The sequence below is a fragment of the Leptonychotes weddellii genome, chromosome 8 (assembly GCF_054177405.1).
Source record: "Leptonychotes weddellii isolate Sample4059 chromosome 8, ASM5417740v2, whole genome shotgun sequence".
Taxonomy (NCBI): domain Eukaryota; kingdom Metazoa; phylum Chordata; class Mammalia; order Carnivora; family Phocidae; genus Leptonychotes; species Leptonychotes weddellii.
This window is the reverse complement of record NC_138376.1, coordinates 99,536,554-99,555,436: the sequence shown is the minus strand read 5'-3', so window position 1 is coordinate 99,555,436 and position 18,883 is coordinate 99,536,554. Positions and strand designations below refer to the sequence as shown.

The window sequence follows — 18,883 nt, the reverse complement described above, 5'->3', positions numbered from 1 at the left end:
AGCAAGAGCCTGGAATCTCCCTGCTTACCTGCTCTCACTGTGCTGCAAAGATTTCTTACACTTTTCTGGCATTTGCGTCTGCCTCAGTTTCACCAGAAGTGAGCACTGTGATGCAACCCATTAGCTGCACCACTCACAGCATGAGGCCAACGCTGCCTTATACTGTTATTTTTCTACATGCTTTATCTCCACTGTTAGAATGTGTGTACTCTCAAGGATCCGAGGTGAAGTCCTGGGTTTGGACATCAGTATGGATAGCGCTTTGCAGTCAATGAGGAGTCAGTATTTGTTGAATGAATGTGTGAATCACAGTGTGGCGATCTGTTTATTACTAAAAAGCAAGAACCCAAGCTCTAGAGCATCATTCCACCAAAACACTGAAGTATTGACTTCATTCCGGTTGCACTGTTCTTTTTAGTATCTACTTTACTACTTGAAATGGAAAATATACTTCATTATGTAGATTAGTTTCATTATTAAATCACAATCACAGTGATTTTTAAAAATAAAACTTAAATACAGAATTCTGACTGATACCCATAATGAAGGAAGACCAGTGAATAAATGTAAGCACTGTTGTTCAGTGAAACTTTTTATTCATAAAACTGTTGGATTAAGAAATTACCATTCTTGTATCAGAGTGGTTGGCATATGCTTAGAGCTTCACAAGTATTTGTTATAAAAAGCTACCCATTTTACTTTATAGAACCTGCTTCAGCAAATAACTGAAGTCTTTTATAGGTGGGAACCCGTGTTTTTTAAAATAAGATTTATTGGGGCACCTGGGTGGCTCAGTCCTTAAGTGTCTGCCTTCAGCTCAGGTCATGATCCCAAGGTCCTGGGATCAAGCCCCACCTGCATCGGGCTCCCTGTTTGGCTGGAAGCCTGCTTTCTTCCTCTCCCACTCCCCCTGCTTGTGTTCCCTCTCTTGATGTCTCTCTCTCCCTCTGTCAAATAAATAAATAAAATCTTAAAAAAAAAATGCTGCAAACTTAAAAAAAAAAAAGATTTATTTATTTACTTTTGGAGAGAGAGAGCGCGCCCAAGCAGGAAGGGGAGAGGGAGAGAATCTCAAGCGGAGATTCTGAGCACAGAGCTCAACGTGGGGCCCCATCTCCCAACCCTGAGATCATGACCTGAGCCAAAAGCAAGAGTCAGACGCTTAACCTACTGTGCCGCCAGGCGCCCCAAGGTGGGAACCCTTAACAGTTGGCCCTCAAACACCTGAGTGAAAAAAAAAAAAGGAAAAGGAAACAAAGAACAGAAAATAGTTCTTAGTCTTGGATCTTTACTGTAAATTATCTGACACCTTAAGTCTTTCTGAAGACTTACCCTGGCTGATAGTAAAGGAAGTTCATCTTTGATGTCCTCATTCACCCTGAGTATTTTGGGGTACATTGCACAAATACTGCCTTCTGCCCTGGTTGGAACAACACCCTCTCAGTCCCTTCATATTCTCCATTTAGAACTCACTCAGACCCTGTTCTGGTGTCTAGAGGCTCTCTTCTCTGTTCAGTAGCCCATTGGCTAATCTCTTCCACAGTGTTAGCTTCTTGAGGCAATAGTTCTTTCTTCCACCTCTTTTTCTGGCAATGAGCATCACTGGTACAAGACTGGCTGCGAAGTGAGGTCCTGGGAGCCTTGGCCAGTGCAGAATGCAGGGCTCCTGAAGGTGATCCTGCTTTCACCAAAAGGTGACCTTTTGGAAAAAAGTAGAAATCAATCAACCTGGATTGTTTCTCTGTAGGGAATGTGCAGAAAGGAGAATCCACATCTAGAGCAATGGGGAAAGTAGAGGGGAGAGCAAGAGAGATGGCAAGGGAAGACTAGAGGTGGGAATCCTTGAGCTGAACATTGGTTTAGTATCAGTTTTCTACAGAGTGTCCAGGGAGGGAACTCTCAAGGGCATTGGACTTCTTGGCCTGTTTCAAATTCCCACATGAAATGACATTTTGGAACCAGATGCCATATTGCTTTCACTTAAGTGGGAATTTTGCTGCCCCACGTAAGCAACAAGTAGACGGTAGGCTAGCCTAAGCCTGGTGATGAGCAGGAGACTCAGAGGATTCCTTTTAAGACAGCAGTTAAACTAGGCCAGGTTCAAATACTGCCAGTTTGGAGGAGTTAATCCTCTGAGAATTTGATGTGCCTGTGGGTGGCATTTACCAGGGCTCAGTGTGCCCATAATTCTGCCGGATGATGTGTTAATGCTAAGGAATAGTTTTAGCTATGTTTTCATATTAAATGATTTTTTTCTTTACCTTCTGCATTTCTTCTGCTCACCCCCTGAAGGTTCCCTTCATTTCTTCCCATAAAACCCTTACCCATCCCTAATGGTCACATTAGGTCTCACTGCCCCCCTGAGCCCTGTTCCTGAACTCTAAACAGAGCTCAGTGGCTTTGACTGAAACCGCTTATGTTGGCGGGATTTTTGTTTTGTTTTCCTTCAACTGTTAAGCTTAAGGTCCCCATCCACAAGCAGTATTTTACAATTAGAAATGACCTTTAGTTCCTCATGTTCTTATTTTTCATGTATCTTTCAGGTTACCTGCATTCACATGTCTTGTGTTGTGTCAGTTGAGATTCTAAAACATACTAGGAACAAAGGGGTCTTAGATAATCTCATTTAAAGAGGAAAAAATTGCCCCTTGATATTCACATATTCCACTTTGTAACTGATTGCGGAAGACATGCAGTGAAAACATCATGGATGAATTGTTTCTAAGGTTGGCTAAATTATTTGATTAGCTGGAAATTATTTCTCCACCCCCTCCATCTCCTCAGCAGAGCTTTTAGCACCTGGCTTATAAAAATACTTCCTGGCCTTCTGTACTTATCTGCGGAACATTATGGTATTTGAAGGTCATTCGGAACTATCCATAAAATTACACTTCGTAGCCTTTGTGAAGCAGATTTCTTTTTTCTTATCCAAGTATTTGCCATGCTGTTGCTGCTGTTTCGTTACTATTAATGTTATGTTCTTTTGAAATAATATATAAATATCCTCTTCCTGTTTATTGTATGTAGCATAAACACGTAGGGTGTGTGCATAAACACAAAGCCTTTCCCTTTCAACATTTTCTTCCAGTGTCTGTGGTTGGTTTTATACTTCTATAGCCACTGAGATATGAGATGATTTCTCTATCTTATTTCAATAAATAATCACAAAGAGAGGCGCCTGGATGACTCAGTTGGTGAAACATCCAACTCTTGATCTCTGCTCAGGTCATGATCTCAGGGTCATGAGATTGAGTCCTGCGACGGGCTCTGTACTGGGTGTGCAGCCTGCTTAAGATTCTTTCTCCCTCTCCCTCTGCGCCCTACCCCAGCTCATGCGCGCTCCTGTGCACTCGATTTCTCTCTTTCTCTCGATAAATAAATAAATAAAATCAGAAAGAAGCAAGAAGAGTTTAATAATAACGCTCACATTTCTTCCAGAATAGGCCCGTGTATTTGTCTTTAGTTACTATCAAAAGGGTTTTTTTTTTTTTTTTTTTTAAACTCCCAACTATGGCTTGTCAAACGGGCTTTTTTTTTTTTTTTCCTAAATCCAGCTATGCCTTGTGCCTGTGTTTTTATTAGCATAGGAAAGTTGATGTTAATATGTATATAAAAGTCTTATGAAAAGCAGGTTTGCCCTTAGTAAGTAAAACCAATATTATATTCACTATTCTGACATTCAATTTTTTTTTTTTTAAGATTTTATTTATTTATTTGACAGAGAGACACAGCGAGAGAAGGAACACAAGCAGGGGGAGTGGGAGAGGGAGAAGCAGGCTTCCCAAGGAACAGGGAGCCCGATACGGGGCTCGATCTCAGGACCCTGGGATCATGACCTGAGCCGAAGGCAGACGCTTAACGACTGAGCCACCCAGGCTCCCCCCAACATTAAATTAAAAAATGTTCATAGTTTGGTGTTATATCAACAAATATTTTGTTAGTACCTATATAATGATAGGCATTATGTATCAATAGCAGCCTACTCTATGAAGTGGAGGGGGATATTGGAAAATTGTAATTTGTCAACTGGCCAACGGTTAAACATCTCTCCCGGATCCCAGATTCTGAAGTATATTGTTAAGTTTTGTATGTGACAGTTGCACATTGGTGTAAATTTATCGGTTTGTATTCATGTATGGTTAAGGCACATTGGTAAACCGTAATGATGAGATTCTAGTCTAATAGAAGGCTTGATAGGGAGCTTTTGAATGACAAGTTCAAAAATATCAGGGAAGATGGGAGGACTTTTGGTCTTCATCAGTGAATCCTCTTTTCATTTCACCTCTGAGAACCTGATGGATTCTTTAGAAAGAGAAGAGGGCACAGCTTTGAGACAGAAAAGGCAAAAACATTGATTTGTTAAGAGCAATAAAAATAAATGGATAAAAGGTTGACAAAAACTTGGGATGCTGATAACTACCTTTGAAATCAATGGCTGTTGTAAAGTAAGAACCAGGTAGTAGACAGTGAGTAGACAGTGAGGAAGTTGGACTCCGTCTCAGGAACAGACAACCTTAGGAATAGGCTGGTGAGTGGGTTTCAGGCAAACCCACGAGGACTGTGAGAGAGAGCAGGAGAGAGGGAGGGGTCCCAGCATGGGCTATGGAGATGACCTCAAATTATTGGTTTCTGCAGAAATGTTTGTTTGGGGAGAGGTGGGGAACATGAGGTGGAGGTAAGCTGATAGCAGTGATAGAGAGGAAGTGAACTTCTTTCTGAGGAAGGAATGGTGAACCACACACAACCTGAAGCATGTTAGGGACAGTGCTAAAGCAGAGGTCATGACCCAGAAGCTCATGCTGGAGAACTGTCTGGGCCACAAGTTTAGTGAGGAACTGGAAAATTCCACCCTTACTTGGTGTTGGTATCATTTATAATCTATCTCCTGATAAATGTTTGAGTAGCTTGCTTGAACAGACATCTCTGATAAGGTGCCTGGCATATAATAGGCATTCAACAAATATTTTAAAACTTGTTTGAGCGATTGAATTGACAGGATGGAAGCAGGGAATGTCAGCTTAATAAAATGTAAGCCAGTGCTTATTTATGATTTAATATGAGGTACGGTCTAATATGAAATCAGCTCTTTGTTTTGTAACCTCTATTCCCTCACAAGGAAGCCTCCTTTCAGACAAAACAGTCAAGAATTATAGAGGCATAGAATAATTACTTATTAATTGCCTTTTAGGGTTTCCTGATGACTAATTTCTTCACTGTCTACTTTTCATGTTTCTGTCTCCTTTGTAGTTTTGTGCAATTAAAGAAAAACCACCTTAGAAATTAAAAGGAGGTGGTTGTTTTAGAGGCAGCAATAATTGAACAGTTAATTAATAATTTAACAATTTACAAGCATCTGCTATGGCAAGCAGTTTGCAGAATTTAGGGATACCTAGGTGAACAAAACAAAACACGGATTATTACTGTAAGGAACACGCAGTGTCATGGTAGACATATAAGGCCTGAGCATCACAGTGCAGGATGTGGTAGGGCTGTGGGGAGACTGAAGAAGCAGGGAAATGCTTTTATTCCAACCCCCATGGAGAAAGGTACCAAGAGATGACATTGAGTAACAACAAGTGGAAAACAGATCCAACTGCAGAGCCTATGACTAGAGTGCAAAGTAGCTGCTGGGAACGAATCTCCAGGTGGCTCTACAGCTAACTAGGAGAAAAGGAAAGAGTCCTGGAGTAGAAATGTGGTGGGGTAGATGTAAGCCATGGGGATGGATAATTGAATGAAGTGTAGATGCAAAACTCAATTTGCTATGCTTTGCTCCACTGTTCCAAGATCTTGACATTTTATGTCAAAGCCCCACTCCAAATCCATCTGCACTTATCTTGGAAAATGATTTTGGCACTGAGATCCTGTGGCTCCCATTTGGTTACTTGTTGAGTTGTCCCTTTGAGTGAGGAGGAAGGCGTTCCTCCTGAGAGACGTTTGGGGAGCTCAGGAACCAAGGGGATCTCACTTCTACACAGAACCAGAGTCTAAAAGAGGAAAGGCCTATGTCTGTAACCATGGCCCGTAAGTTCCCCTTATCCTGCCTGTGTCTGTACATAGAAATGGAGTTTTTCCAACATGCCTTGGTTGCCCCCTGCCTTTGCCACATGCCTTCCCTCCTTTCTACCACATCTGCTGGTGGCAGCCGCCTATATCCCTGTTCCTTTAGTGTTGTTCGCACATGAGTTGGTTTTGCTCTAGTTTTCTGTGAAGTGATAAAGCCAAGTTCTGAAAACTAGCTCTTCACAGTGTCACTGAGCAGTCTTCTCTCCTCAGCTTTGCTTAGGCAACACTGTGTAAATAGAGGGTAATCCTTTTCCTTGCTCCTTGTTTTGCTGTGTGTTGATATGTGGTGGACACTCTGTGAATACTTAAATGTGCTGTACAGATACTCTTATTTTTAAAGAAAAAGAATACTGAAAGAAATAATGACGAATTTTAATTCTCCCCGCCCCAAAAGGAAAGGGGTAATGTATACAAAGGGGAAAAGTAAATTTACTTGAAATGTGAAATTTGACTTACTAGGTTTTTAAAACTGTAGCAATTGGGTTGTGTAGAAGAGATGAGGGATCCCTTTTCCTGAGTTCTGAAGGCTGCCTGGGTGCGGGAGAGGCCGTGGGGTATTGCTTTCTAATCAGCTTCTCACTGCCTTCGGGCATCTCCAGTGTTCTTTCTTCCTGGATGTCAGCGCCACTTCTGATAATTACTGCTTTCAGCTAAACAATAGTAGGCATTCACTTCCAAGGTAAAGAAATGACTTGGGTCATTCATAGGCTGCAGCTCTTCATAGTCACTCAAATTCAGTGTATTCTGATGGGCAGGGCCATTACGGAGTATTAATAGCTTGGCCATCTCCTGATGGCAGTGATTACTTCTTTAATGCCCCTGCCCCCGAAAAAAAATCCATACAGCAGAAACACCGTTTTTTCATTTTCTGTTTTGTTGTTATTGTTGTTTTAAACACAGAGATAATATAAAAGGAGAAGCAGAGTGAGTTAAACATTTTTGAAAATTTCCAACTTCTTCAAAACAAAGTGTTTTAAAGACAGGTATATTTGAAGTCACGTCCCAGAGTGACACAAAGCATATTTTAGAAAATGCCTTGGAAAAGATGTCTCATGCATTTTAAAGAGAGATGGTTTGATTTTTAAATGTATTTTTCTCTAGGTAAGTACACTGGTCATTTAAAAGTGTTAAGTATAGACTGTGTCAACATGATCACTTTTGGTTTTGCTGTGTGTGATACAAACTGAGAAAGATTGGAGCGTCTGATGCAAAATAAGTAAATTCTACTCTTTCTAGTCTATTTGGTATAATAAAATGACTACTGAAGAAGAAGTGAGGACACTAATCTTGGCTCTACCATCACTTTACTGGGTGACTTCGGGGAAAATTTAACCCTGGGACCTCATTACCTCATCTAGAAAATGATGGGATAGGTTTAAATCCCTGGGTTCAGTATCATTCTAAAGTTTATGCTTCAATAAATATGGCTTTATCTAAAATATACTTGGTCATTATGGTTAATGGTAAGTTATGGCGTAAGAAGTTTTGTTGCTGTTTTTTGGTGCATTAAAAACAGAACAAGAAACCAAACAAAAATAAACCTTATTCTCCTGTTTTGTGTCTCCCAATCCAGTCACTTCTTTCTGTGCATTGGAAATGAATGTTGGGATAAGGAGCATGAAAGAAAGTGTAGCTCTTTTAGAGAGGATCTTGTAAGAAAATAAAAGAAACACGACTGAATCTTAGCATCAAAGGACTTGCGGAAAGCAGACTTTGGGCCATGAAAGTGTCTCTAGAAGGGTCAGAACAGGAGACAGACTGATGAGTATAGCAACAGGACTCTTGATGTGGTGGGGTACAGAAAGTAGAGATTGGACCACATAGTTAAATATGAGTTCAGAGAAACATTCTAGTTCAAAATAAATTTACTTTGAGATGGTTGAGGAAGAGGTATGGATGACAAAGGAGTGTTAAGGAAAATGCACAATTTCAAATGCACTGGCCCAGAGGGAAGCTTAGAATTTCTGCCCCTTATAGTTGAAAAATAAAAGCAAATGATGAAAGACATTGGCAAGGCAGGGGTTTTTAAATGACGTTCTATTCTTTGTCATTGAAGTATAAATTAAATATGGTTATATCATTGGAATAAGTCCCAGTTTTGATGAAAGGCTGTAAAACTAAACTAAAATAAACAAAGAAGTAGGTCAAGAGTCACCAGGAAAGCATGGCTGTTTCTTTCAGTAAGGCTTTCTGGAGCGTTCATTGCCCATAGAATTGAAAAGTGTGGGGCGCCTGGGTGGCTCAGTCGTTAAGCGTCTGCCTTCAGCTCAGGTAATGATCCCAGGGTCCTGGGATTGAGCCCCCCCGCATCGGACACCCTGCTCTGCGGGAAGCTTGCTTCTCCCTCTCCCTCTGCCCCTGCTTGTGTTCCCTCTCTCGTCGTGTCTCTCTCACTGTCAAATAAATAAATAAAATCTTAAAAAAAAAAAAAAAAAAGAATCGAAAAGTGTTTTTTGAGATCCATTAGGTGTTGTTTTTGAGAAATCCTAGAACAGTGGTTTTCAAAGTCTGGTCCTGGAACACCGGGGGGTCTCCAGACTGTTTTAGGGGTCTAGGAGATAACAACTGTTTTCATAACACAAAGACATTATTGACCTTTTTCAATCTCATTCTCTCATGAAAACACAGTGGAGTTTCCCAGAGACTACATGATGTGCAGTATCACAAAAGATTGAATGCAGAAGCAGATGTGAGAATCCAGATGTCTTCTATTAAGCCAGACATTAAAGACAGTTTCAAAAAATGTAAAACAATGCTACTCCTCTCACTACTTTTTTTTTTTTTTTTGGTATGGAAAATAGGTCCCCCCGCCCAAAAAAAGTTATTTATGTTAAGATGTTGATTATTCTTATTAAATCATTTAATATTTTATTTTTTCTTTCCAATTTTAATAGCCAGTAGTGTACCTCTCAAAAGATATAACCTATGAAAGCAAAAGCTCTTTGGGAGTCCTTGAAAATTTTTAAGTGTATAAAGGAGTCCTGAGACCAGAATGTTCAAGAATGGCTGTCCTAGAGGTTAAGTAATTTTTCTGAACCTTAGAAGAGGGCAAAGGTGACCTTATTAAACTATGGGAGGGGCAGTTATTTATAGTAAGCAGGTTTACATGTTAACAGTGATACTAAATTGTGCTTGCTCTTCATGGTTACCCAGGAGGCATTTCGGGGGGAATTCTTACTTGGTAACTCAGACCACACAAAGCAGTCAAGGCTATTGGTATTCTTCCCATTCTATAGATAGGAAAAGTCAAGGTTAGAGAAGTCAAGTGGTTTTCCAAAATCATAGGGATAGTTAAGTAGAACCTGAATCATTTGGTACCTGGTCCCATATAGCTGCCTGTCATTTCTCTGCATTGGTCCTAGGATGAATCATCAATCAGCTTGTTTTCTTCTAGCAGACCACAATCTAATGTATGGCACCGTCCACCTCCTGTGAAGAACAAATTGCGTCAGATCAATTTAACATTCTCTATGACAAAATAAATAAGAGGCATGAATGATAACACTGCGTGTGAAATTCACTGACTGGGGGGAAAATATCACAGAAAAATAGGATAAAATATACCTGGGGAAAATAAAACCCCACTTTTTATAAACACAGCATAAGAACATGTGAGCAAGAAGAAAAAGAAGGGACATTCCACGAAGGCCCGTAAGGGTCTGTTAAGTTACTATTTGCCGATAATGTTAGCGCCCAGGAAAAAAAAAAAGGCATGGTTCTGTGGTTAGAGCTGTAAAAGGTGAGAAATGTGAGAGTGTCTATAGAGTGGCCTGGGGTGATTGGCACATGGGATTCTGGAGGGCAAGTAAGGAAGAAAAGCAGTTGTTTGCCAGTAAGTCAGGAGAGGGTAATTGGTAGTTGCCTATAGTACAAACTGCACGTTTCTTTGATTTTAGCACCATGTGTTGGCTTGGGCCTTTTGGAAATGTAAAATATTTCTGCTCTGCACTTCATTATGTCTAACAGATGTTACTTTATGGTCTTGAACCCAATTTGCAGAATGAATGTGGTATCAGATAACGTACCTCTAGAAACAGAAGAGAGGAACCAGTTAACTGGCTTCTTACCAGGACAGTTTTAAGAAGGGCTACACTTTTAGCCATTGCCTGTCTGGAGTTCAAAAGTAGAGTATATTCTAAGAAAAGAAGTGACACAACGCGTTTATTGATGTAAACTGTAATTTAAAAAATGTTCAGCTACATTTTTAGAGAAAATGTAACATCCATGGCGTGCTAAGGAGGGTAGTCTACCACTGAATGCTTGCCTCCTCCCTCCTCCCCATGCTCTAATGTTTAAAAAAGAAAATGTTTTCTTCCAACATTTACCAATGATCCAGAAAAGAAAAAAAAATCCTCCATTCCAAGACTCCGTATCATCGGGTTATTACAAAAAACCTATTCAACTTTGAATCTTATTAAAGTAAAAATATTGAGTCTATTCATTAGCACTAGGCGATTAGATTTTTGCTTTATGACTGTTTTGAAAGCCCGGCTTGATATAGAAGGTATATTTACGTAGCAGTGTTGTTGCTCAATGCCCTTGCGTTTTTCTGCACATGCTATCTTAATGGAAATTTACTGGAAAATTCTTGCCAGAATAAACACATTCCTTCAGAAGTGAAAAGCTTAATGTACTTTTAGTTCAACTGCACCTCTTTTCTGTGAGCAGATAAACCAAATTATTTGGCATTAGTCATTACACTTCACACATTCCACAGTACTTATTGTGGTCTCCCACGGAACTAGGGGTTGCGGGAGATAGGAATTAGGGCTACGGCAGTCTTATATTATAATGAGAGAGAAGACAAAAACAAGGATGGGGCATCTATGTATTTGACATGAAATAAACCAAAAATGAATCTGGTAGACATTCTGTCAATTAGTTTTAACTATCCTGGTAAAGCAGAATTAAGGAATAAGAACGTGTGGATAGGGGCGCCTGGGTGGCTCAGTTTGTTAAGCGGCTGCCTTCGGCTCAGGTCATGATCCTGGGGTCTTGGGATCAAGCCCCATGTCCAGCTCCCTGCTCAGTGGAGAGCCTGCTTCTCCCTCTCCGTCTGCCTGCCACTCTGCCTACTTGTGCTCTCTCTCTCTCTCTCTGTCAAATAAATAAATAAAATCTTAAAAAAAACATGTGGATAGGGCGCCTGGGTGGCTCAGTTGGTTGGGTGACTGCCTTCGGCTCAGGTCATGATCCTGGAGTCCCTGGATCGAGTCCCACATCGGGCTCCCTGCTCGGCAGGGAGTCTGCTTCTCCCTCTGACCCTCCCCCCTCTCATGTGTTCTCTCTCATTCTCTCTCTCTCAAATAAATAAATAAAATCTAAAAAAAAAAAAAAAAGTGTGGATAGGTTGAGCTGCTGATCACAGGAATAAAAGTAGAACTTATGTTTTTGCTTTTAAGAGAGAGATAGCTTTCCCATTCACATTTTAATTTAAGAATCAGGAGTGTAAACTCTAAAATGACAACACTGAAGGTGAGGCCTGTGGGGCAAGGGCAAGGGACCAGGATGGGATACAGGGATGTAAACAGGACGGTTGGGGCAGGGAAGGAGGAAGTGCCCCTGAATTAAGGGATGGGGGAGGCAAACAATGGACAATGGAGACTGGAGGAAAGAGAAGCACACAAATATGTCTAGACTTCCTCCTGCTGGCCCTACTCCTAACGCCCACCCATCACCACGCCAGACTTGCTACTGGGGAGATATTACAGCGATTGTTCATTCATGCAACCTGCATTATTAAAGTACATAATCAGGGCAGAGAGAACCATCTTCAAGGGAATAAAACTGCCCTGTTAGCATATTACAGTTAAGTAGTCAGTTATATTTATTTGTAGCAATAGGCAATTAAGTGTTTTGACTTTTTCTAAGAAACCAGTTGGAATTAAACTGCTAGGTAGAATTGACCAGAGTTTAGTGACCCTCTCCTTTATGCAGTATTAAATCCTACTGTTTTAAATAATTATGGGTAAGGCCAGTTTAAATGTGAAATGTTCACATACTATTAAAGAATGTTGTTTTATGGTATTTTTTTATTTTCATATGTGTAGTAAGAAAACCAGTGCAGCAGAGTATTACTTCCTAACATCCTCCTGGGAGATAAAAGCAATTTGAAATTAGAATAACAAAACACTAGTTCCTCAATTATTGTCCCCACTCAAATTATATATATATATATATATATATATTTTTAAAAATATTTATTTGAGAGAGAGCATGAGCAGGGAGGGCAGAGAGGGAGAAGTATCTTATTTATTGATTGCAGATATTTGCTATATAAGGGCTGACTGAGTTTTGTTTGTAGGTATAAATGACAAAAAGGGAATACTGTATAAAAAATCTCAATTAACTAATGACCTCTAATCAAGATTTAACCTGTTGCTTTCTAAGAACAGTTTTAGGTTTAAAGAAGTCTTAAAATAATTTACATGAAATGGAAAGGAAAAATGGTTTATCACATTGCTATTGGTTTTTTTTGCCAGTGAAACTTTTTGTTCGTTCTACAGGCATATTATAATTACTGGTATCTCAAGGTAAATAGCTTCAAATACAGATCTCTTTGGTTTTGTGAAGGGGAACTTGCGGAGTTTCCAAATTGTTCAGTCAGTACTCTGATGTCTTAGAATTTGTACTACTTCCTCGTGTATTAAAATGAACTGTGTTTTCTTTTGAATTTATAGCCGCAAATATGGCCAGTACACTATGAACCAGGAAATCACCAAAGTTCCCGAAAAGCCTCCATTTGACCGATCAAGTTCTCAGGATTCTCTGGATGAACTATCAATGGAGGACTATTGGACGGAACTAGAAAATATCAAGAAATCTAGTGAGAACAGACAAGATCAAGAGGTGGTGGTTGTCAAAGAGCCTGATGGTAAAAACTAGATAAGTAAAACTTCTGTGTGTTTGTGTACGTATTTCCGGGGGATGACTACATGGGAATGATGGGGACATCAGCAGCAGCAAGAATTAAAGATAGGACAACCCAACTAAGATCATGTTAGTTGGCCTTTCAGCTTGAAAATTACTTGTTTGTGGCAGATTTATGGATGTGGCTGCCACATTTAAGTAGCATGAGGAAAATCACTTCGTCTGAGAGATGGCTAGAATCTTGTTGGCTAGGCTTACTGTATTACAGACCCCTAGGATTTAACTTGGTCTTTGAAGTGATCTAACTTTCCCTCTGTGTGGTATTCTAGCCACATGGTCGATTGTTCTCTAGTGAGTATAGATGCTGCTGGAAAGCTCACTACTTTGCAGTGATGCTATTTTTCCATTGGTCAGTTAGCTTGAGTTGTCTTGATGTTCTTCATTTTATTGATTCACGATCTGCCGTCCTCTACCTTGGACATACTTTTTGCCTTTTGGAAGAACAGAACAAGCCTATTTTATGTTTATGGGATAACCTTTCAAATGTTTGAGGATGTTCATCTTGTTCCTCACCAAGTCCTTCCAGAAGGAAAAAAAAGATTTACATACCAGCCCTTCTGGTGGTTTTCGGACCTCTCTCAGTCCTGGTCATCTTGTATACCTAATTGGATATAATGCTGCAGGTTTAGCCAGCTAGCCTGGGGGTATAGATTTGGACAGGGTATGGCATTAGCGTTTTCAGCCTCCATATTTGTTTCTTTCTTCTATTTGGTCCATAATTTGTCTCCAGTTTCTTTCCACCTGTATTTCCCACAATCTCTACTACTATATTTGATATTATAGAAGAAACATATAAAACATTTTTTCCCCTCAAAATTCATACGGTTTCTTTCAGTCTCATAATTCAAGAAGTCACCAAGTTTTTGATGACCAATTCTGGCATCTATTATATTAGCTTGCTTGCTTTCTTTTTTTTTTTTTTTAAAAAAAGCATTTAAAAACAATTTTTATTTTAAGTAGGCTCCACGCTCAGCATGGGGCTTGAACTCACAACCCCGAGATCAAGGGTTGCCTGCTTTACTAACTGGGCCAGCCAGGTGTCCCATTTTAACTTTCTTTCCCTGCCTTGTGCCACCCATATGTTTGTAAGTATGTTTTTGGGGTGTCAGTTGATCTGGATGCCAAAAAAATAAGAGTGCCTCCTGACCCACTAATAATGATCTCCTTTTCAGCAGAGGACTTCTTGAGTATATGACTTAGCACTGAGCTGTTAAACAGAATCCACATACATAGATTTTTCCCCTTGCTAAGGCATTTTTGGAAAATCTACCAATAATACTTTAAAAGAGAAATTAGAGATTTTTCTTAATTTAACATTTCTTAGATTTGTAAAATTATAATCAAGTCATTCTTTTGTTTGGGTTTTCCTTTATTTTACTCTCATTCTTCCTCACTTTACCAGTAAAACTGAACTTACTTGAGAAAATCAGTGCATGGCCCAAACGTTCTGTCTCAGTGTTTCAAGATGGAAGCAGCATACCAGTGGTCTGCTGAATAAGGAGAAAATATTCCACAGAAAATAGCATTCAAGCCTGATACATAGATGTGTGTCATTTATCTATTTCATAATTTTCCAAGACTAAAATGAATTTAGAGATTGTTGTTCATAATGTGATTATCAAGAAGAATTGGGAATGTTCCTACATGCCCATGCTTTTTCTTTGACCTTAAATGGTTTGAGTTTTACCTCTGCTTTTTAATAGATCAAGTGATTCTGTATTCAAATCTTGTTTACTTTACCTATCATGTCAATATCTGCTTTCTTTCCCCTGGCAAATTGGTTTCATGCATGTATACTGAGTTCTACCTTAACAGCATTCATGATAATGGCTCACTTTTTTATGTCCGTAAACAAGTTTTATTGCCCAGCATGCAGAATGCCTGGCACTACATTATGTTTCTTAAAACCGAGGGTATTAATACTAGATTCTTGGTTATAGATGAGAGAACAGAGTAGACTTGAGGCTGAGTGACTTGTCCAAAGTCAGGTGGCTATGAAGGTGGAGAAATGGAGTGTAGATGAAGGTCTTTTGGGTCTCAAGTCCTCGGTCTTTCATTTTCCTCTATAAACTTAGTGCTTGAAGGGAATCTATCCTCGTTATCTTTCTGTTTTTCTGTAATTTTCATAGATCTTACACAATATTTGCTTTACTATTTACTTTCTGCTTTCAGTATTCTGAATTGATTATTATGTAATTAGTTTCCCATAATCTCTCTCTCTATATTTTTGTTTAAAATAGTGTGCTTTTCTTTTTTAATTTGTAAAAAAACAAAACAAAACACATGAATCTGATGTGCTTACTATGGGGATTAAAAACTTAATTTGAAATTGATTAGTTCCTGATGTCTGGATGCTCTTTACTTTTTTGCCATACTCCCATGTCAGCAACAGTGAACAGAGAAAACAAGCCTTTCCATCAATTAGTGTTGGACTGTGGGGCAGTGCTGAATTTAAGCCAAGAAACAGGGCTTTATTGGATATCTCCAGCATTGAGTTCCTTCTGTAACTTGATGGAAGTAAACTATCTTTTCATTGCTTGCTCCTCTCTAGAAAGGGGCCAGTACTATCTTGCCCTAGTTAATCTGCAGGGAAGTTATAGAGGTTAATCACATGTGAAGTCATTTAATTGAGTATATATGAAATGGACCTAAAATCTGATATCTTTGTGGCTGGAGTTGATGGCAGTTGTCCAAATTTCAGATAATGATTCTTAGCACTGTGGTTTGATTTCGATAGAAGAATGTCAGTAAGTGTGTTTGAAAAGCTTAAAAAAGTGCAAGTTTTCATGTTTTGTGATTTTTAAACCCCATTTTTCTCTACTGTCTTTAGAGGGAGAACTGGAAGAAGAGTGGCTTAAGGAAGCTGGCTTGTCCAATCTCTTTGGAGAGTCTGCTGGAGATCCCCAAGAAAGTATGGTCTTTTTGTCAACACTGACCCGGACCCAGGCAGCTGCTGTTGAGAAACGGGTAGAGACGGTCTCCCAGACCTTGAGGAAAAAAAACAAACAGTACCAGATACCTGACGTCAGAGACATATTTGCTCAACAGAGAGAGTCAAAAGAAAAAGTAGGTTTTCTTTTTTGATGTTAAAGCAAAGGAATAATTGCTTTGAACTGGTTGGACCAATCCAGTTTAATTCAGATCATTAAAAACTTAATGAGCACTTGTATGCCAGGCACTAAAGCTCCGTGCTGGCGGGGATCAAGAGAGACCCAGTCCCTGTCCTTCTAGAAGTTATACTGCTGGGGCAGAAAATTAAACGAGTTAAAATTCATTGCATAATCCTTGCATTAGTTGTCCTTGCAGTGTTAGGAATGGCCTGACCGCTCACACATGGGACTACCAATTGTTACTTAATAGAAAAGTAGGAGGTAAGGGATTCTTCCTTATTTATTAACTCCTGCAGGAATATTTGCTTTTCCTGAGGCTCATCTGGGGATGAATTAAAGTGTAGGGAAGGGTGGTGAGGGAGCTAACTGCAGTATAATTAGAAAGCAGGAACCCTGAAACATGAAGTAACTTCCCCTTTGTGTCTAGTGCTTAACACAGTGCCTAGCACATAGAAGATTTGAGTAAATATTTGTCAAGATGATTAATTTATAATGGAAGCTGTTGGAATTGGGCGGGGAGAGACTGTGGGACTGATGGATGAAGAGATAGCAGGGTAGGCATGGTGAAAGTGAGAGACCTCGGTGGCCTAGAACACCCCCTTGGCGGGCTGTTTGTTACTCATCCATGAGCACGTAAGGAGCTTGCACAAAAGGTAAATTAATATCACCTCTTCCTTTATCAGGAAAATCTTGCTTCTAAAAAAAAAAGTCAGCTGAACTAAATGATATTCTTCGGGTTAAAGTGGATTTACATTCTGGATTATTCTCAGGTGTACTGACTAGTCCTGGCCTAGAAGACCCAAGAGGGTTGTTGGAATGAGAACAAACAAAAGGAATCTTGAACAGTGATGATAGTAGGACTAATTACTGCCGCCACTGCTGAATGCTTACTGTGCTAACGACTTTGCTTGCCTTATTTCATTTAATCCCTACAGCCGTCCTGTGAGTGAGGTATTACCATTTCCATTCTATGGCTGAGGCTCATAGACTTTAAGTAACTTGCTCAATGTCCCATAGATAGTAAACCCAAATTTGTGTGACTTCAAAGTAGGTGCTTTTAACCACGATGTGTCCTACTGTATTTGGGTATCCATATACGATTCTGATATTAAGTAATCCGAACATGAGATTCTATTTATACTACAAATGAAGGGTAACAAAAATCATATGATTCTAAAAAAAGAAAGGTACCTTGAATTTAATCCAGAATGTCATGTAGAGGGTTTTTTTTCTTTTTGTAGACATTTTATTCTTCCGAGAAATCCTTAATAGCTTCAGATTGCTACTGTATTTGCATGGGCAATTGTGGATCAACTCCGGTCTATTTGATGGGAGTTTTGGGGTCACTGGATTGCTCCAGGCAGGTCTCTTGCTCCTGAGAGGCAGTTAAACACTTGCTTACCACCCAGTGGTTATTTGGGACAACCACTGGGGTTGAAGCGCAGGACTAGGTTTCCAGATGTAGGAAAATGAATGGTAAGGAAATACAGTATTATGACATTTCCTTCCCAATTAAAGAACCCTCGCTAAGGGAGTTAAGAGGAAGTAAAAAGGGGGAGGGTGAGAGAACGGAGTCTAAGCAAAATATCTACTGTGGGATTCGTGCCAGTCTCCAAGAGGATGTTGCTACTCAGGGCTAGAAGCAGCATTTTCCAGCAAATTCCCAGTAATATCTAAGCCACATGGTTTGATTCGAAGGTAATGGGTGGATTGTATCATCTGATGGCACCATTAAGAGAGAAATAGCACAAGTAAATTAAAATCACGTTAACTTGCTTACACTGCGTGCCTTTAATTGGAACACTGCCACCCATTAGAAATATGTCCCCATTCCTCAAGGAAACATGGGCCAGCCATCTTCACTTGCAGTTCTTCTGTTCTCAAATAGGTACAAATTCAGCTCTTCCATTTTAAATGCTTCCTCACGAAGCCCTTGCTGACACTAGGAAATATAATGCAGAAATGAATACCATCTGCACTGTTATCTTCACTTGCTAAGGAAAACGGTTCTGACCACATGCTCCAAAATATGTGCTCGTATGGAGGATTAGCATTGCTCACTGTGTTCGTTGTGCTGTGGAGGGCTGGCCTTCCGCAGTCTTGTGGGTGAAGAAAGGAGGATGGTATTTGCTCTGTCCTGGTGGGGGGTTGAAGGAATGTCCCGACCCTCATACCGCTTTTGTGATTGAGTAGTCACTGTCCCGAGTATGTCTGCCTCTAAGAGGTGCCCTGGTGTCCTCTGTGTACCTGCCCTGGTGCTCTTCTAGACTCTTCTTAGACTGCAGGTGAAGGGGAGAGTCCTTCCCGGCCAACAGCATGAGGTGAAATGTTGTAGGCTCTGTCGTCCTTTCAAACACTTTATTTGAATGGAGATGAAAATCCAATAGAGTGATTATTTAAAAAATAATTATTTCAAGCAGACCTCTGTGTCTGATTGGTGTAGACTCCCCTTCCTGATTCCTGAATTCCTTCTGAAGACTGACTTGGAAGGACGAAGTATTGCCCAGCCACACTTACTGGTGAGGGGAGCCAGCCATGTCCTATTGTGTCTATAAACCCTTGGAGGACCACAGTTTTCACGTGTCACTGCCCCAATCCCTTCGAAAAAGTTTCTTTGAATATCTGAGCTCATATTCCCTGCTTGGTAATTTAGTTTTAATTTATCTCACATTTATTACTGTTTTTTTTTTTAATTTGAAGAATTTTTATTTTATTACCTACATGTCGACTTGTAATTTTGTTTTATTATAGCGTTATCAAAATATAATTCACATACC

General features: G+C 39.8%; 1 protein-coding gene across 6 annotated transcripts in view; it reads left to right on the top strand.

The window, feature by feature from the left end:
- ARHGAP18 (Rho GTPase activating protein 18) overlaps positions 1 to 18,883 on the top strand; it is a 122,996-nt gene that overhangs the window by 51,909 nt on the left and 52,204 nt on the right. For all 6 annotated transcript variants that reach the window (XM_081828987.1, XM_081828988.1, XM_081828990.1 and 3 more), the window contains exons 2-3: positions 12,747 to 12,940; positions 15,827 to 16,062. In XM_081828987.1, the coding sequence (XP_081685113.1) occupies positions 12,747 to 12,940; positions 15,827 to 16,062 (430 nt within the window). The remainder of the gene's footprint in view (positions 1 to 12,746; positions 12,941 to 15,826; positions 16,063 to 18,883) is intronic.